The sequence below is a fragment of the Erigeron canadensis genome, chromosome 2 (assembly GCF_010389155.1).
Source record: "Erigeron canadensis isolate Cc75 chromosome 2, C_canadensis_v1, whole genome shotgun sequence".
Lineage (NCBI taxonomy): Eukaryota > Viridiplantae > Streptophyta > Magnoliopsida > Asterales > Asteraceae > Erigeron > Erigeron canadensis.
In genome coordinates this window covers 10,692,493-10,711,552 of record NC_057762.1, presented here as the reverse complement: position 1 = coordinate 10,711,552, position 19,060 = coordinate 10,692,493, and the positions used below count along the sequence as shown (strand labels likewise).

Here is a 19,060-nt window from a genome sequence, read left to right as displayed (position 1 = left end):
ACAACCCAAAATCAAAAGATGAATTTTGTGTATGTTTATGGTGGCTGCAAGTGTGTGTTTTAGAGAAAGAGAGGAGAAAGGTGGAGAAGAAGGGTGAATAGTAGTTTTTCTCTCAAGGGTTTCCATCATTTTCTTTATATACCTTTCCTATATTAAATGAACTCAATATATACAAGGACTAATTGTGAACATTTTGGACTAGAACTTTTATAAACTTGAACGTTTACGACTCGAATTCTAGTATTTTATCGCATTAAATTATAGGATCGTCATTTATTTCAAGGTTTAAGATCAAATGGGTCTTCATGTAAACATATAACTGAGTCTAAAATATATCAAGAACTTGAATTGAATTGGACTGTCTACTCGTTCTAATGGCGAAAGTACGATTCTAGAAACTTATTTAAAACATTTTTATGACGGTTGTTACATGTTGGGCATCACACTGGACCAATACAGGAAGGTCAAAAGTGACCCAAGGATAGTGGGACTGGTAAATGATATGATTGAAATCAATCTGGAGAAAGACTATCCTGATGATGAAGCTGAACATGATGCCAGAAATTTAAACATATCAGTGGAGAAGGCCAAGGAAGTTAGAGCTGAAAGGATTCTGAAGAGGACTGAGCAGATAAAGAAAAGTGTCAAACAAGTGTTGAACCTACCCAAGTCCAAGAATAAATCAAAGCCAAAACCCTTACCAAGGGATGCAAACTTGAGGACTTGGGTGGAAGCCAATAAGCCATCCACTGAAGATATCCGAGCTGCTGTACAGAAGCTGAGCACTGCCCAGATCAAACTGGTCAATGAGTCTGATGCACGTGCATATTTATCTGGAGTTCTTCAGCGAAGATATCATCTAGGAAAAATCACAAAAGTTAAAATTTTAATCAAACCTGGAGGAAGGCAATTTGTGGTAACCATTCAATACTTCAATGGACCATAACTCACGACTGAGAATCCTGATGTTCATCAGTATGGACATTCTGAGCAGGTTGAGATGTTGAATCTGTTGGAGGCAAGGCAACAGAAGAACAAGATTGAGAAAGGTTGGGTTTATGTACTTCAAAGTCTGATCAAGTTCAAAGAAAATGTTGAGAAAAGACTTAGCTATGATCCTGAAGATAACCCATCTCTTCAGTTGCAAAGCGAAGTATAACTGGCGAAGGGCCATCTGATTAAGTTCTTCTTCAGTTATCTATTTTGTAATTTCATTTACCTTCTTGTAACTGTTGTAAATTTATCATGTTTATACAAGTTGCCAGATTGTAATCACAAGATAGATTACAGATTCAATCTAACAAACAAACAAAAAAAAAACCAAGGCATTTGATGATCTATAAAAATGCCTTGGAAAATTAGATTAGATTTAGTCATACAAATCTTTCAAGTTCATACTTGTATAGTCACAAGAACTTGAACAGACTTGGCAATATTTCAGGACAAATAGGGGGAAGTTGTTAGGACCAGTTTTGACTAAAACTGACCAGTCTCTAGTCAGATCTGGAGACCAGAAGATTTGTCCAGAAATATATTGAAGTCTAGTTGCAGCGTACAGTTAATGCAACTGAAGACTTCCTCTAGTTGAGATCTTATCAGAACTGAAGACATTCCAATTAACATCAAAGACAACAAGTGGAAGATAGAGAATGACAATGGTAGCGAAGCCCATTTGGCATTCTACTCAGATAGAAACTGGAGAATATCAGTTTAAAGCCTTTACAATGCTTTACACTGTTTACGAGGAAGACCTTTTTGCTTTATGCAGCTTTATACAAACAATATCATTTGTCTATGATTAAAGTACAAAAGTGCATAAAGTAGGTTGGATAAAGTAACATCTTGACTTACCTTATCAAGCATTTTAAAGGAAATCACCTAGTTTCCTTAAATGTTGTCAACCATATCTATACGACAAAGTTGGAATCCCAAAGCCAACTTTGTCTATAAATAGAGGTCTTTGCACAACAAGAATATAACTTTTCATTCAGACTTTTGCAATATTCTTGGTGTGCTTGTGCAATATTCTCTCAATCGTAAAAGGGAACACCTCACAATTTTAAGTGTTTCGATTGTGAAAGGGAATTTCCAAGTATAGATCATTTGTATTTCATAGGTTGTTAGGATATTTACATTTATGTATTATCTTGGTTTCGCAATAACCTTGTATTTTATTTAACATCAATAAATAAATACATTTGAAAATTACAACTTGGTCTCACCATTTTTTACTTTATTGTGTTTACTTATTGCATTGTCATTTTCTTACTGTCACCTGTTAAGTAATCTAACTAAGGACTTGGTATACATTCATTGTAACTGGTCATCTCCAGTTCAGTGTTAATATTGCAAAGAAATCTCACCAATGACATAGAGGTGTCTTCAGTTAGTACCATCTCTTGAGTTGGACTTATAAGATTTCTTGTTGCTACTTCCATTTCTTGTTGCGACTTCTATCTCTAGTTGCGATTTTCATTTTTGGTTGTGATTTTGGCATTTCTTGTTGCGATTTTGGCTTTCTTGTTGCAATTTTCATTTTTTGTTGTGATTTTGTTAGTTATTTTGTGATAATCCGAAAAACCTTGGCTATTTTGGTACGATCGCAATGAAAATTGTTTATTGCCACGATTTGAACTATGATATGTCAAAAACTTGTCTTTATAACTAATAAGAAATGATACTACTACAAATAGAACCATTAAGCATGTATAAATTTTATTGTGGTTAACATAATTACGAAAATGGGGACACCTACCTCATAATTGAATTAACAAAATGTGTCATTCTGTAACACCCCAAAATTTTTAAGGTAATAAGCTAACCCACAAAATAAGTTCCTGCTATTTCATTTTTATATATGGGATTAATTTAGTTAGAACTTTAATGGATAGCGCATAAAAACACCCACAAAATAGAGAAGGGGTATGGCATCTAGATTAGATGTCAGCCAAACTTTTCCCTGTGACTCAGCCCTCACTTCCACCTTCTTTATCTCCTTTTCAAGAATTGTTCTCATTTTCACTTACTTTTTCATCATCCAAACATCAAAAAATCCTTCGAGCTTAAACAAGAATAATAATAATAATCTTCCATCAACTTATAAGAATTCAAAGTGAGGGTTAGTGTGTGTTTTTGTAGGGGCCGAATTTCAAGGGAAAAGAGGAAGAGAAGTGTTTGTGATTTTAATTCTTGAATTGGTTACTTGAATTTTTTAAGGTAATGATTTTTCTTAACCTAATTTCATTCATTCTTTTGAATTAAGGTTCTTGGAAATTCCAATTTGGGGGGTTTTTGCTAAATATGAGTTATTGTATGAATTTTTCCTAAATTCTTATATATTATAGCTTGTCATTGAGTTGTATGATAAATTTAACTAAGAATACGTGATGACAATGAAACTTTGACTATGAAAGAATGATGATTTTGCTAATCAAATGGAATGATGATGAAATTGATGAATTGAACTCATCAAGTGAAATGTTGAATGAAATGCAACTCAATGGGAACATAAGAGGATTTGGGTTAGGAATGCTAGTGTAAAGTTGAAAGGTTAGGTTGACTAGCAAAAATGGTGAATATTGTCTTATATGCGTAATGTGATGATTTGAATAGGTTAAAAGCTTGTTGTGCGGTGCGCCTATATTGATTTGATAATTGTGTCGCGAAGGAGGTGAGTATACTTGCATAACTTTGTATATTCGTTGGGTCAATTACCATACGATGGTAGATTCCATGTGTGGTAATTGATTTGTGGTAATTGATTTGGCGTTGAGCTTAAGTAGTGGCCGTCTTTAATTACGGGCCTAAGTAGTGGTCATAGCTCATGTGAAGCATTGTTATTGTAACAACCCTACTTCTTAAATATTATATGCGTGCTAGTTAGGTTGTCTATGATTCCGCAAGCCATAGTTATACTTGAGGCTAGTAGATAATGCCCCTAAATTAGCAATCTAAAGCTATTTTTAGTGTTAAGTTCAATTTAATAAAATGCCATTGAACAAAAATTTTAATTAATATCTAATTAACTTATAAATAATAATATAAGTCTCACAAGTTGATATAACGATAAAAAATTCTTATAAATGTCCCAACAATTTGAACCATCAAGCCAACAAAATAATATTTGGTCATGAAAATGCTTGAACATCATAAAAATATTTATAACTCTTTAAGTACATGAAAATGCTTGAATGATAATAATTACATATATAAGAGCCTAATATAAATACAAGATTTATAACTAATGAGCCATGTAACAAATTAAACACCAAAATATATATACATATACACACATATACACGGCATACACATACACATATACTAGGACAAACAATGCCTTTACATTACAAATAAACCTATATTACACTTATAAAACAAATACATATAAGTTATACCTATACCCTACATACTTGCATTATATTTAACAAAAAATAATAATAATAAGGAAAACCCTTCCATATCCCCCCCCCCCAAGAGGTCGGCCCCCATCACACCCACACACAATTCATTTTGAAATTTTACATACATCTCATGATCTAGCTTACTAGTTCATGCAACACACACTTACGTTGTGTATATTTAAATATCATGGTTTAGGCTTTCTTGAGGGCCGACACCACTAGGCGAAGTTCACGAATTTGATCAGCCCTCTTTAACTCTCGAAACAAGTGAGTCATAGCCCCCTTTCAACTCTTTTATGTATTTTACTTTCGGGGTGAAAAGCATGATAATTAAAATTGTTGTCTTTTATGAAATGATACTTTGAAAGAATGTTTATGAAATGGAATTTATGATGTATGTTCAGTGTGATATATGTTATAGGATGAGCTTGAGTACTGTCAAAGTCTAGTCCCCGCTACACTACTATTAACTCATTGAGGCCTGTAGTTAGAGAGTTGCGCAATTAGGATCCGTCCCCTCACTCACGAAGATGGTGACAGGTTGATTGGCCGCTTCTGTGGCCGCCCTCAACGGCTGTCGACCTAGGTGTGCTCTAATCTACTTTATATTTTAATGGTCGTTTCCATGGCACGACCCAATTATGGTTAACACACATGATTGACAGCATGTGCGATTATATGAGGTTTTATGTTGGTTTAGACGTGAAAGGGTCTTAGTAGTGGCTCAAGTTAAACTCATCGAAAATGTTGAATATGAAAGTTTTAAAATGATTATTTTGGGACATGTTATGGATTTTTATTATGGTTGTTGAACATACGGTTTGGGTGTACATATTATGATGGAAATACTTGGAAACTTTTGATTAAACTCGTATATTAAAGTGGTTGTACGTATATGTAGTAGCATAAACCTATGAACTCACTCAACTCTCGTAGTTGACCCCTTTTCTTCATGATTTTCAGGTCTAGAGCAGTAAGTTAGCTTTATGGACCGCCTCATGGATTGTATTTGCTTGTTGCTTGAAGGACTTGTAATGCAAACAAATTAATATTTTGATTTCGACTTTGGTTATGTAATGATATTTAAACGTGAACTTGAACTTATTATCTTTTGAATTTAAATGGCATTTGAAACCTTATGTTGATGTTTTATCTTTAAATCTTTTGTACCATGTTGTTCTGTGGCACTTCGTGTTTCCGCCTTAGTCGGGGTGTTACAGTTATTGTTTATATTTGATTGTGATTGTAATCATTTGCTTATATGGATCCATGTAATGCATTAGCACAAAGGTGAGTATTATAGATATGGCACGACAGTGCCATAGTCTATATGCAATAAACCATTGTGCATTTCCCTCCTTCGTTTATATAATTATATGCAAGCATATTCACTAAGCATTTGCTTATTCCTTTAGTTGTTTACCATTTTTTTATAGGTGGTTTCGGAAGAAGGAACTAGTGTTTGTTGATTTGAAGTGTTGGTAAGAAGTTGCTAGGCTTGTGAAGGTATTTTGACCATTCATGGAAGGATGGAACTTTTGGTATATACACTTAGTCATCCCAGCTCATTATAGCACATGATACTTTTGTCATTTTGGTAAACTTGGTCTTATTACATTTATGCAAATATGTCATATGTATGGTCGTTTGGTACTTGAAAAGTGTTGGTTTGACTTGAAAATTGGCGTTTTGGGTAAACGATCCATTTGGGTGTGTAAATGAATTTAGGGTCGAAAGAATACTCGAATTATGCTTAAAGTGAGGTCATGTAATGAAGTTTGTGTACATTCAGATTTTGTATCATGGTCATGGTGACTTTAGTGTCAAAATGGGTAAATGACCCATTTGATTGGGAATATGAAGACTTGCTTATGTATATGTTAATGAAAGTTTTTCCTAAGTTGAATCATGTATCTTTAGTCTATTTTTAAAGCTGACAATTGTTTTGAACTGGACAATGAATGGTGAAAGTTGCAAGCCTTTTAAGTGTTCATCGGGACTATCATTTTGTTCATCTGAGTTGTCTTTTTGTTCATCTGGGTTATGATTTTTGTTCACCTGGGTTGTCTTATGGTTCATCCAGGTTATGTTTTTTGTTCATCTGGGTTGTCTTTTGATTCATCTGAGTTATGTTTTTTGTTCATCTGGATTATGACTTCTTCATCTGGGTTATGTTTTTGTTCAACTGGTTTATGATTTCTTTATTTGGATTTATGCTTTTTGTTCATCTGGGTTATGATTTCTTTATCGTTCCGGGTTATAAAAAAATATTATGTTTTCGGGTCGAGTCTTTTCACATTCATAAAATGATTGTCTAGGTAGCCCAAAGTGTATTTTGCCTTACGTCATATCATAAGCGGTTAAAATTTGTAAGTTGTTATTAGTCAACCTCGTTTGTATTGAACTATTGATTTACTTGAATCAACCATTTCCATTATGACCACAGGGAATTATATACATCTAAATAAACATAGTGTTCGATCATTATCCATGAGAAGTAAAAACTTTAACTTGTATATTTACATATAACTTGTTTATTTAAAATCAACCTTTTAAAACTATCTTTTGATTAACAAAATCACTTCAAAAACAAAACTTAGTCGATATTCAAGTCATACTTACCTTATATTTAAGTCATACTTACCTCATACTTTATTCGGTTAAGTTTCGAATTTTCATTCCATTCATCACATCACTATCACATCTCATTTTTCCACTTCCTTTTATTGGACGCACCAATAATATCCTTAACGACTATTTTTGGGCTCGTCATCTTATATTTGGCAAGCTTAGCTAATGAGACATTGCATATGGTACAATGGTTGGACCCTAAATCATTGTCTATGGCAATAAATCTAGCAGGACTACCAGAATGTGCTTACTATTCTCTGTTAGGCCTAGAATTACCTAAACCTATGGATGGTGCGAACGATACCCAAACATAATTATAACATTTATGTGCTTCTTATAAAGACTATTAAAATTTATATTTTTGTCTAGATTAATCTTTGAGTAATATAAAATGGGGAAAAAGATCATTTATGCATTAATGTCATCAATGTTAAGTTAAACAATAATAAAGATACCAAAAAAATAAAAACTCTAGAAGAGAAAACACATATTAATACTACTAACATTTAATACGAGTAGTAATTAAGAGTAATTTGCTCGAAAATATATTTTGAACTCGTGAGAATGTCGAGATTTTGATCCCCTACCGATCATGTACACATCTTTTCTGTTCCTCTTCATATATGCATCACCAACCATTATATAACCCCCATGGTAAACCCTATATATACACCTCGATCCCCATCGATCTTTGCCATTTAGCACCAAATTACTTAAACCATGAACCTTAAGTTGGTTTTTATTCTTTTACTCTTACCAATTATCATATCAGCAGAATGCACATGCGAAAAATCAAATAATTATCAAGAAAGCAATCACAACAAATCTCTAGCCCTCAAATTCAAACTAATCGCAATTGTTGCAATTTTAGGTGCAAGTGTGTTAGGTGTTTGTCTTCCATTAGTAGGAAGGTTTCAGCCCGAAAGCAACTTATTCTTGGCTATCAAATTTTTTGCAGCCGGTGTGATATTAGCAACGGGTTTTGTTCATGTGCTTCCCGATGCTAACGAGAGTTTGGATAACCCTTGTCTGGGCGACAAAGGTTGGGGAGATTTCCCTTTAGGGAATGCCGTGGCCATGTTGGCCGCGGTATTTGTGATGATAGTTGAAATATTGATTACAAGTTGGTTTAGTAACAAAAAAGTTGTGCATGAGGGAGATTTAGAGAAAAATGATGGCCACATTCATAGTACACATACATCTCATGGCCATGCACATGGGTCCAATATTTTGGATTCGGGCTCGTCGGAGGTTCTTTTCCGTCACCGGGTTATTTCATACGTATGTATATTTTTGCTAATCTATTGAATGCTTTTATTAAATGTTGGTCACTTGGTGCAAGATTTTGATACATCGCATAATGGTAATGTTTAATGTTTATTTTTTTTAGAACGCCGGTAAATTTTATTAAATTAAATAAAGATGATCTAGCAAGGCGCTAGATATCAAAAAGTATTACATTTTAGAAATACAACATGCTACATAATTTAGAATCTAGCCGAAGCTTCAACTGCTAAGATTAAAAAAGATTAAAAAATTTTGTGTCATTACAGATATTCATGCAAGTTTGAATGCGAGTCATCTTTACCAAGTGTCAAACACATTTATTAACATTTATTTTCCTCCTGAATATGGTGAATACCTCGTATATTGATGATGAGAAATAGCACTTATGGAAAATTTTAAAATATTGTATCGATATCGTATAGTACTTATATCAATCAATTGTAAGTACATGTAAATCCGTGAGAACTTCGGCTAGAAGAGAAGGGTCTAGCGCGCCCGCCTCTTCTTCGCCAGTGAATTTTGACTTTTGTTCTGTATATTATATTATTACTCGTGATATTCGGTAGATGGAAACTTGTTGAATTGACTTTGAGTGCTTTAAAAGTATTTTTCTTTTTTATGTTTTTTATTTTTATTTTTTTAACAGTGAGTTATAAATAATTAGTAGTTAAAAGTATTTAAGACACCACAATCTAATTGGGCAGTATGCTATGCTCGAACTACGTATGTCTGTGATGAAATTCAAGACACTCAAAAACCCTTTAAATAATCCATTTTTACAAATGTAAGAATTGAGATTGTTTTTTTCTTTAAATGTATTTCCTACTGAATTGAAGTTTATGTCACAGGTGCTAGAAGTGGGGATTATAATACATTCTGTAATCATTGGAATATCATTGGGGGTTTCATGTCGTCCAAAAATGATCAAACCACTTATTATTGCATTGAGTTTTCACCAAATGTTTGAAGGCATGGGTCTTGGAAGTTGCATCACTGAGGTCACTCCTGCTAACTTTTAATGCTTTTATTCAAATAGAATTACATTAAACTTAATGATTTACAAGTAAAATACTAATTACAGGCCCAATTTAAATTAAAGAGGATTGCAACAATGTTGATATTCTTCTCTCTTACAACCCCAATTGGGATCGTTATCGGGTTTGGAATCTCCAAAATATATGATGAAAATAGCCGAAAAGCTCTCATTGTTCAAGGTCTACTTAACGCTGCGTCTGCCGGGATACTTATTTATATGGCACTTGTAGACTTTCTTGCAATGGATATCATGAAATCAAAAGTTCAAGAAAGTGTAAAGCTTAAAATTCTAGCATTTATTTCTCTTCTTTCAGGAATAGGTGGCATGTCTCTTTTGGCCCTATGGACTTGAACTCTCATGTATGAGTTTCTTATTTCTTTGTATGTTTTTTTTGAAGTTTAACATGCTAGTGGTCTTACAAATCTTACAATTAATGTATGGTCAATTCAAAAAGGCTATGATATCACCAAAAGGGAATTGACATTAGTATATCTGTGAGTTGATTCATCAAGTAATCATTTAGATAGCTAAATTATTGTATATAACATAAAAGACAGAAAACACACAACATGTTAAAATGGTATGAGTTTTGTAGATAGTTATAGATTGTAGACCGTGATTAACAAGTCAATTGTGGTATGGATAATGGATACAACTTATGAGGCTTTGGCTTCAGAAATATCTCGGGAAATGGATATACATTGTGGGCCAAAGCGTTAAGTGGTTAACAATGAAATATAAAAATAGATTATAGGCCCTTGGAATAATGATATCCAAATCGATATATATTGTGGGCCTTGGGCCTTATAATATCCAATTATCCAATGGTACCAAGTTACCAACTACAACTAGCCAACTAGGCAACTACCAACCCTTGCTTTAACTAATCACAGAATTTTAAAAAGTCTTAAATCATTGATATATTCTAGCAATGAATTAGTTTTGAAGGCAAAAATGATATTAAAATCTCGCGGCAAAAAGAATCCCTATTTGGATGACAAGATTAAAGGAGACATGTTTGAAGCTAAGGATCTTGAATCAAATCACATGTTGGAGTTGTATGAGTATGTATTGAAATTGAAAGCTATGAATAGATGTTTGATGACTCACTTGATTTGATTATTCGGATCACATATTATTCATTATGTACATTAAACCACGTTCCTAGAGCTCTATTCATTCTAGTCGATGCACAATATAGTATGTAACCACTAACCAACGTTTATACTTTATACAAAGTATTTCACCTATATGGTATAGAATGTAAAGTATATGTTTGATCAATGTTACCTATATAAGTAAATAACACATTTATATTAATATGACTTTCTGCTAATAAGCTCTCACATAGAAAGATGATTTCAAAATAGAAATAGTATATTTACATAGATGACTTTATTGTGAAAATAAAAATTTACCCACTTCTCCATTGTAGTAGTAAATTACTCTAAAACACCAACAAAGAATTCTTGATATCATACCCCATCTTTTCTAAATTAGGGTTTATTGCAAATTGAATCATGGGTGGTGGTCCACAAGCCAAAGCCAATGTATCTTCAGAAACCTCAGGTATATGTGCCCTCATTATCTCCTCAGTGATGAACCCTTCACTATATTTCCATCCTTCTCTAATAGACTTAGCAACAACATACCATACTTTAACTCTGTCTGGATACTTCTCTGCCCATGCATCAAGCTCATCCCAAAGCAATATATCGTCTTCTGTACGATTTGCATACACGACGTACATTTGTGTATCGTCCTCTGGATCCTTTAAGATAGCCTGCATTACTTGATATATCGGTGTGATCCCCGTCCCACCTGCAAACATGGCTAGTTTTGTGGCAAACTTTTGTTTTCCATGAACCGAAAATGTCCCTTTGCCCATGTATTCAATGTGGCCTAATGGACCTTTGATTTCAATTGATGAACCTAGTGGCATTGACTCAAGATATTGTGACATCATCCCTCCATTAGGAAACTTGGGTTCTACCCCTTTGAAGTAGATTTTGACTAACAACTCAAAGTATCCGACCTCATCGATAGTACTTGTAGGTGTGTATGCTCTCATACATAGCTTGTCATCAACCGTGGCACAAACGAAAATGTGCTTGCCTACAGGTAACCCGAGAACTTGATCCTGCGATGGCAGGGCAAAACGGAATAGCCTTACATCATGAGAAACAGAGGTTTTTGAGATGAGAGTACACGGGATCTTTTCTCGTGGGACAAGAGCTATGTTTCTTGTAGGCACAATTTCTTTGATTGTGGCTAAATGTGAGCTCATGTAATTTGTGGCACCATGGACCGAGTTATTAGGTGATGATGCAGCCGAGTCAGAACTATAACCCATGGTTATGAGTTCACCGATTCGGTACTCTTCTAAGAGTACTTTAGCTTTATCAGAATGGATTGCATCAAACTCTTCGGTGCAGTCGGTTCCAGCATTAATGAGTATACTATCACTGCCACCAGGATGATCTTTGAGGAAGGAGGTAGCATCATAGATGTGTCCATGGACCACGATCCAAGCCGAGTCAGCCGAGTTGTGTTTCTTAACTTCTGACATTGTGAATGTTAAGGAAGTTGTGTTCATGAATGGGGATGAAACACTCTTCTTGAGAGTTGGATGTGCTAATTCTGACGAAATCTCGAGATGTTTCTCACGGGCCATCCATCCACCAGACTGGTTTCCGGGTTGAGTCGGGTGTTCAAACACGATACCAATCTCGCCTTTGTGTGGCTTGCACATGTTGGTCTTAACTCGGAACCAGCAGTTGTTCATCATACCCTACATGTCATATGTATGTGATCAGGTCTACATAGTCATATAATATCTCAACTAATTGTTACTTATTGTTCATCTAACAAAAAAAAGGTCTGTTTGATACATTTGATTAATTGAAAACATGATTTTTATTAAAATGACTTGGTTACTTGTGGATAAATAAAGTTCCATTTTCAGTAACACAACATTATCATCATCATATATTACTATATACATAGAGAACTAAAAAACAAGTCAAAAAAGTAGATATTTGAGTTAAGACAACTTGGTGTAGTGGAACATTCAAAAGATGCCCAATTTCCTAAGAACCACAAATCAAATGACGCTGATGTCAACTAGCAAATGTCACAATTTCAATTATACAACTTCAATTATACAATTTGTTTGTCACTATGTGGTGTAATATTTTTGTTAAACAAAGATAAAAAAAACCATCAAGTTAGTTCTAAAACTCAAATCCAAAAAATCCCTTTTACAGAGATATATATGAAAGCACAAATGTGCGTATTATTAATTAAAAAGTTGTGAAAAAACTAATGACTTATTAAAATAAAATAAAGCATTATTAAGAGTGGTTTAAAGTGTTTACCATGAGATTCCAAATGAGCTTGTCAGGTTGGGTGTTAAGGGTCTGGTCCCAGGCTCTGACTGCAATCTCTTTGGCACCAAGAAGGTCCAAAACCTCAACCTCAAGTGACCAAAAGCACCAGCACCAATACTTGCCATACTTGTTTGGTTTTTCCTTATGGTCCAGGGTGCATACACTCCACGTTTCACCACCATCCATTGTTACCTCGACACGTGTCACTTTCTTCCCACCTCCTGCACAATTTTTTTTTATTGATATTAATTAAGCATATTGATATTAATGATAACGTTAATACATGTCATTAATTTATGGAAAGCAACCTAAGGAAATATACATATTTAATTTGCACTTGAATTTGAATGTCAACTGTATTAAAAGTTGTAAGATTTGCCAACTCTAGCAATTATAAAGTCACAAATTTTATTACTCCGTATTTTAAAGCAGCAAGACACAATGCGATTTTATCATACACATCATTACATGTTTTATATTGTTGCACTATGTATAATAAATTATGTAAATTTGTTTTATATAGCTAAAAAATATTGTCAAGATATCATTTCTCTATAAAAATGGATGGACATGCTCATCTATCTTCAAATCTAAACGAGGTGAACTACGTTCAAAGATTTTAAGGAAATTTGACAAAAAGGTGAAAATAAAAAATAAAAAATGCTCTTCGTAGAAATTTCAGGTTCTTTTGATCAAATTCTTTAAAACTTTTGAACCAAGTAGACTTTAATATATTTGATCAACCACTTAATCAAATTTTAATTGCCTTCCTCTAAGTATCATCACCACACTCAATGTTTTATACATTAATATTATCCACTAGTTATTTAAGCCTAAATATTCTCTTAATCACACATACTAGTCTTTTGCAAGTTGTCATCCATGTGGTTTGACTGTAAAAAAGGAAATGGTGTACTTCGCTTTTCTTAGTTTGTCCCTTTCTTTTTAGCAATTTTATACTAAAAAAGCTATTTAATTATTAAGTAAATGACTAAAATAGATCTGAAGTACAAACTACTTGCCAACCACAAACACTACTACAGATTTAAAAAATAGATTAACTTAATCCAAGTAAATTATGATTGGCTACCTAAGAACGTGAAGCTTTTTCTAGAAAACATATAATAAAAGATGCTAATAGGGGGGCTAAAACCACTTAATAGAGACTCAATCCCGGTATTGGTATTAGTATATGTATATGTATATATATAATAAAAGATGTCGTGTTTCATTATGATTTGAAAACTAAGTTTGTGCAAGAGTAGATATTGACAAACTCATAGTATTATATATAGTATTTAAAGGGTTTTTGTTAAATGAAATCCTTAAAACTTTCGTTAGCTGTATTAATTAGTTGTACACACTTATCATAAAATTCAGGGGTATGACTTTGTTTAGCATTTTGCTTAAATTAAATAGGAAATGTAAAAGGGAAACAATTACCAGAATAAGCATATCCCCTCAAGGTATAAGGCCTTTGAGTAGTCCAAGAGTTAATGGGCAATATTTCCTCATGGCAAGGAGTAGTAATCACAGAGTTTATGTTAAGCTCATTTATAATGTATTCTGGCTTATACCACCAACCTGCAAAATAAACAAAAGTTTTTATTTAATACAAGTATCGATCGGGTATCCGGTATCTTTTCAATGATAAAAGTACACAAAAAGTATCAAATGAAACAAGAAACTGATACATGGATAATTATCTACATGTTACTCATTCCGTCTTATTTTAAATATATACTAAATTGACTGGTATAAAGTTTTAGTAGAATTATAAGTTATTGTTTTTTTTAAGAATACGACATTTTTACCACTAAAAACTAATTGAATAAAGTTTTCTTGACAATGATAACATTTTATTTTGTCTTATGATTCAAAAGTATTATTATGGGAATTCAACTTTTTAGTTTTTGAAAATAAACACTTGAATAAAAATAGATACGTGGATAGTAAAAATGTTCATATCACGTTATGAACATGATATGTATGTATTTATGACAATCAACCGTTATGTGATATACAATTATTATATATAGTAAAAAAAATGATGTCATAATATCATGAAGTCGCGTATTTTCTTGTTTCCTTAGCCTATCAAGTTTTGCAAAGGTCATTAATTAATGTTTGGTTTCATGGACCTACGTAAGCCACAAAGTTCTTGATATGACAGACAACAAACTTTCAATGTAAAGATATTTAGTCAAATAATACTAGCTAATTAGTGACATAGTAATCTTGATTTTTGTGATGTTGTAAGACGAGTTTTAAGGATCAAAGATCTTTGATTTGGTTTTGTTAAATCAAATTAAACGTTATGAATTTAATAAAAGTATAACATAAAATGCACGAAATATTGATGTGTTGATATACAAGTATATATTAGACGTACCTTCCGAGTTGGCTAACTCGGCATCAACATGCGACGGCAACACACGGTTGTCTTTGAAGTGGTAATAATTGTCGGATTCTGGGGTTGTAACTATGATACGCTTTAACCACTTGACCATCCGACCACCAATGAATCCCGGAATGATCATTCTGACCGGGAATCCATGGTCGGGTGCTAACTTTTCACCATTTTGCATGTAGGCCAAAATGATGTCTCTAGCTGGATCCATTGCCATCTCGATACTTATGCTAGTTCCGTATTTGGAACCACCCCCACCAGGGAGATCCTCTGCCCCTTCAAAGCACACATTAAGTGCTCCTTTCTTCCGGCTAAAAATCCCACATCTTTTCAACACGTGATACAATGGCACGCCTTTCCAAACGGATGTCGATATCCCGGCCGCGCCCCAGTTGAACCCGATTGTTTGTTTTGTCAAGTTCTGTTCCTTTCGTCTGTTCCCAGCACAGACCAAGGATACAGGGAATTCCCTGGTGGGAAAGTCCCTGGTGGGAAAGTCCTTGACAAGCTGGGCCATGGTGAAACGAGCAGGTCGTTTCACCAACCCACAAATTTCCACGGTCCAGTCTTCCCAGGTTGCATTGGGAACTGGACCGTGGTTACGGACATAATGAAGTGGAGCAGGGGTAATAAACCCATGTTGCATGAGTTTAGTCAAAGGTGGCTCAGAGTTGAACGGGTGTTTACCCGTAAGCCGAACCATTGATGGGTTTCTCTCGATCCATTGATCCGCCGTTCCCACGTCTCGTTGGTCGAAAACCGAGCTTTCCAACTCGGAGTTAGCCTTCTTGATGGCATCTCGATAATCTACTTCGTTGTCTTCATCATCACTAGAATCACTCTCTATAACAACCTTCTTCGGAATCGTAAAGTCTCGAGCAGCAGCCGAGTAGGTGTACCCACGGATGGGTGAATCGGAACGTTTGTGGTTAGGACTAAAAGAACGAACAACACCAGCCGCGGATAAACTCGGCTCATGGCGAAACTGTCGATTTTCGACTGAGGCCGCCATATTGGTAAGGAAAGCCTTGTATTTAGCTTCTCAGCTTCCCTGTAGCTTGTTCGTTTAATTCGTATCCGATGTGTTGTAGAAATTAGTGGCACAACACAAGATTGCCTTAAGCAACACACAATACTTGCTTAGATATATATACTAGTAGAAACCATGTACTAATAAAAATCTGGCAATATGTTTAATATTAAATAAGAAGTGACGTAAAAAAGAGACATTATTATAATTCAACATATTTTATTTACTCACCCACATATCTTCTAATATTCTATATCTATATGTAATACTAAATAATTTAATGTCAAAAATATATAGGAAGAGAGAGAGAGAGATGGGAGACGTGTGGATGTTGAGAGTTTAATCAGCTCTTGGGAGTAAAAGGAGGTAAGGACCAAGGAGAGGGAGTGTGTGTGGGGAAAATGAACTAACCACACAAACCAAGTATCCAACTTGCGAAAGGTTAGGGGGGCCTAATTAAGATTGACCAACACCACATACATATTGTGTATTTTGAAATAGTACATACAACATTGAATTGTGATTATTCGTTGATTAAAGTAAAAGTGTCATGTGTTTTTGCAAAACTTTAGCTAGGAGTATGAATGCATGATATATGTATACGAGAAAACGAATATCTACATAATTCAATGTTTAAGGTGTAAATAAACGACTATCTTTATATCTTTAACCACAACGTATTGTCAGTGTTTTACTCCCAACACGACGAGCCTTCGGCACAGATGTGTGTTGTTGGTAAATAACGACTACTTATAATACTTTAAAAAATAACATTTTTGACGCTAATGTAAAACCATATAGTTGTCATTAGCAAAACCCTTTGTTAATTAGGTATACAAATCAATGTCTCATTTTAATTAACCATTGAACTATCATAACATTTACCAATCAGTTATATTGTATTAATTTTGGCAAAAAAAAAAATTGTGAACCTTACTCTTTAATACAAGTTATATTCTAATTTCTAATAGGTTTGATGTTATTATTGCTAAATAAAATTTAAATTAATATACGTTTTTTCTAATAATTATGTATGCCTTAACTAATCAAATGCTAATATAAATGATAATTACAGATATGATATATAAAAATAGTTTAGTATGTTGAAATAATATATAGTTAATGTGACACTAATTACACAAAGTTATAATTACTAAAAATACATATTATATTGTGTTGTACTGTTGTACCTTCTAAAGTCTCAGGTAAACCAAATTATGGATGTAAAACATAAACAATAACTAATTATCGTCGTTTGATGACGACATAATTTGAGTTTATCAAACATAAACCATCACCGCATAGTTTAATCAATTTTAGTCAACGGAAAATATTGTCAACGGCATATATGTAAGAAATGGATGTCACAAATAACTTTCTATATGTATACTCCCTTATAATACAAATTATAAATTTTTTTTATATCCAAAAACACCCCTAAATACCTATCTATATCTATATATTATATTATAAAGTAAATTTACTTTTGATTTTCAACACTGAACTTAAAATTTCAACATTGATTTTAAGTTTAAACAATGTACACATTCTAATGCATGATGTACCATACATCACAACCACGTTACATCAATAACTTTTATTACTCACCGGCGCCACTGCCACCACCACTCGCCACCATCACCTGTCATCGCCACACTGCAAACATTACATCACGACCACCGCCGCCACCTCCATCACCGCCACAATATGCGGGTACCGTTATCTCGTTTTGAGCAAAATTAGCAAAAGCAAATACTCTAAGAAATGAAGCAAGGGTTAACTACCTTTTTTAATAGAAAGAAATATATATTTGGATTACTCGCGTATATTGATAGATTTAGCATACATTGTCTTATCCCGGCCGTACGTTGGCTTCCTCACCGAATAGGTATCCTTCGATGAAAAACCCCTATCACTCAGAGATTTGGTGAGAAAAACTTATTCAGACCCACCATAGATGGAAATTAAATACATGTATTCACCTCAAGTATATGCCTAAGGTAGAATTCGAACCATTGACCTCTTATGAGAAAAAAAAAACCGTCTTTGTCAGTTACCACTAGACCAATTGGTGATGGTTGTAAGGGTTAACTAGACCATTTGGTGATGGTTGCATGTGAAATCCAAAAAATTGAACTTTGTGTTGGTGTGAAGTGCAAACCAACAATAATCCTGGGTATGACGTTAAAAATGGACAATGATGATTTCTTTAGCAAGGCAATTGTATTTAGTGACTCTAGATAGTTGTAAGTTATCATAGTATGTTTATTATCGTAAGAGGGTAATAACTCATTGCCTCAGAAGCTAACGAAACGAGTTCACCAAGCTAGATGTCGTGCCATCGTGACGTTGTGTTTATACATTCCTAGATATAAACTAGATTATACATCAAATGTTAAGTAATTACTAAGTAAATGTTATTTTATTAAATAATAGATCAAATTATATATATGACCACTAAATGTAATAAAAGATAATAAAATTTAACCGTAATAAGTTAATTGTATTCTTTAATTACCCATAAATATAAAAAATAAATAAATAAATTCTTTCTGAATTTGATTGGTTTTCGCTCCTGCTGACCTTTCCATTTAATCACTGACAAAACCTTTTAAACTGAACTTTTATATATAAAGTCTAACAAAAATGTCTAATTAAAAAATAAGTTATATATCTTACAAATTCAATATATGTCCAATATTAACGAGGGTTGGTGCCCGCCACACCGTTAAACAGTGATAGTGTGGGAAGAATTGATATACATGTGTATAAATAGAAAGAAGTGAAAGAAGTGATTGTGTGTTAATTCTTAGTAGGATGTTTGTCTCATTGTGTTTATAAATATAGACTTAGAGGTAATGTATGAATTACGGGCAG

The 19,060-nt window shown here is 33.7% G+C and overlaps 2 protein-coding genes and 1 long non-coding RNA gene across 3 annotated transcripts; 2 read left to right on the top strand and 1 right to left on the bottom strand.

Moving 5' to 3' along the window:
• The first annotated feature begins 3,160 nt into the window (after window positions 1-3,160).
• LOC122586296 lies at window positions 3,161-5,442 on the top strand. Its single transcript, XR_006321944.1, has 3 exons — window positions 3,161-3,216; window positions 3,613-3,670; window positions 5,364-5,442. It is a non-coding gene; the product is annotated as an uncharacterized LOC122586296 (long non-coding RNA).
• A 2,309-nt stretch (window positions 5,443-7,751) lies between these two features.
• On the top strand, window positions 7,752-9,705 carry LOC122587690 (probable zinc transporter 12). The gene is made up of 3 exons (XM_043759856.1): window positions 7,752-8,312; window positions 9,167-9,316; window positions 9,400-9,705. Exons 1-3 carry the CDS (start codon window positions 7,752-7,754, stop codon window positions 9,703-9,705), a joined length of 1,017 nt encoding a protein of 338 aa, XP_043615791.1.
• Window positions 9,706-10,649: 944 nt separating this feature from the next.
• Window positions 10,650-16,407, bottom strand: LOC122588863 (nitrate reductase [NADH]). The gene is made up of 4 exons (XM_043761079.1): window positions 15,136-16,407; window positions 14,187-14,327; window positions 12,732-12,964; window positions 10,650-12,145 (listed from the first exon to the last, which is right to left on the bottom strand). Exons 1-4 carry the CDS (start codon window positions 16,163-16,165, stop codon window positions 10,802-10,804), a joined length of 2,748 nt encoding a protein of 915 aa, XP_043617014.1. The 5' UTR covers window positions 16,166-16,407; the 3' UTR covers window positions 10,650-10,801.
• Between the last annotated feature and the right edge of the window lie 2,653 nt (window positions 16,408-19,060).

Coding starts and splice junctions, on each gene's coding strand:
- LOC122587690 (XM_043759856.1), top strand. CDS start 7,752: ATGAACCTTAAGTTGGTTTTTATTCTTTTACTCTTACCAATTATCATA. Junction 8,313..9,166: donor GTCACCGGGTTATTTCATAC/GTATGTATATTT, acceptor TTTATGTCACAG/GTGCTAGAAGTGGGGATTAT. Junction 9,317..9,399: donor TTGGAAGTTGCATCACTGAG/GTCACTCCTGCT, acceptor TACTAATTACAG/GCCCAATTTAAATTAAAGAG.
- LOC122588863 (XM_043761079.1), bottom strand. CDS start 16,165: ATGGCGGCCTCAGTCGAAAATCGACAGTTTCGCCATGAGCCGAGTTTA. Junction 12,965..14,186: donor GAGGGGATATGCTTATTCTG/GTAATTGTTTCC, acceptor AAAATTGTGCAG/GAGGTGGGAAGAAAGTGACA. Junction 12,146..12,731: donor AGCTCATTTGGAATCTCATG/GTAAACACTTTA, acceptor TATGACATGTAG/GGTATGATGAACAACTGCTG.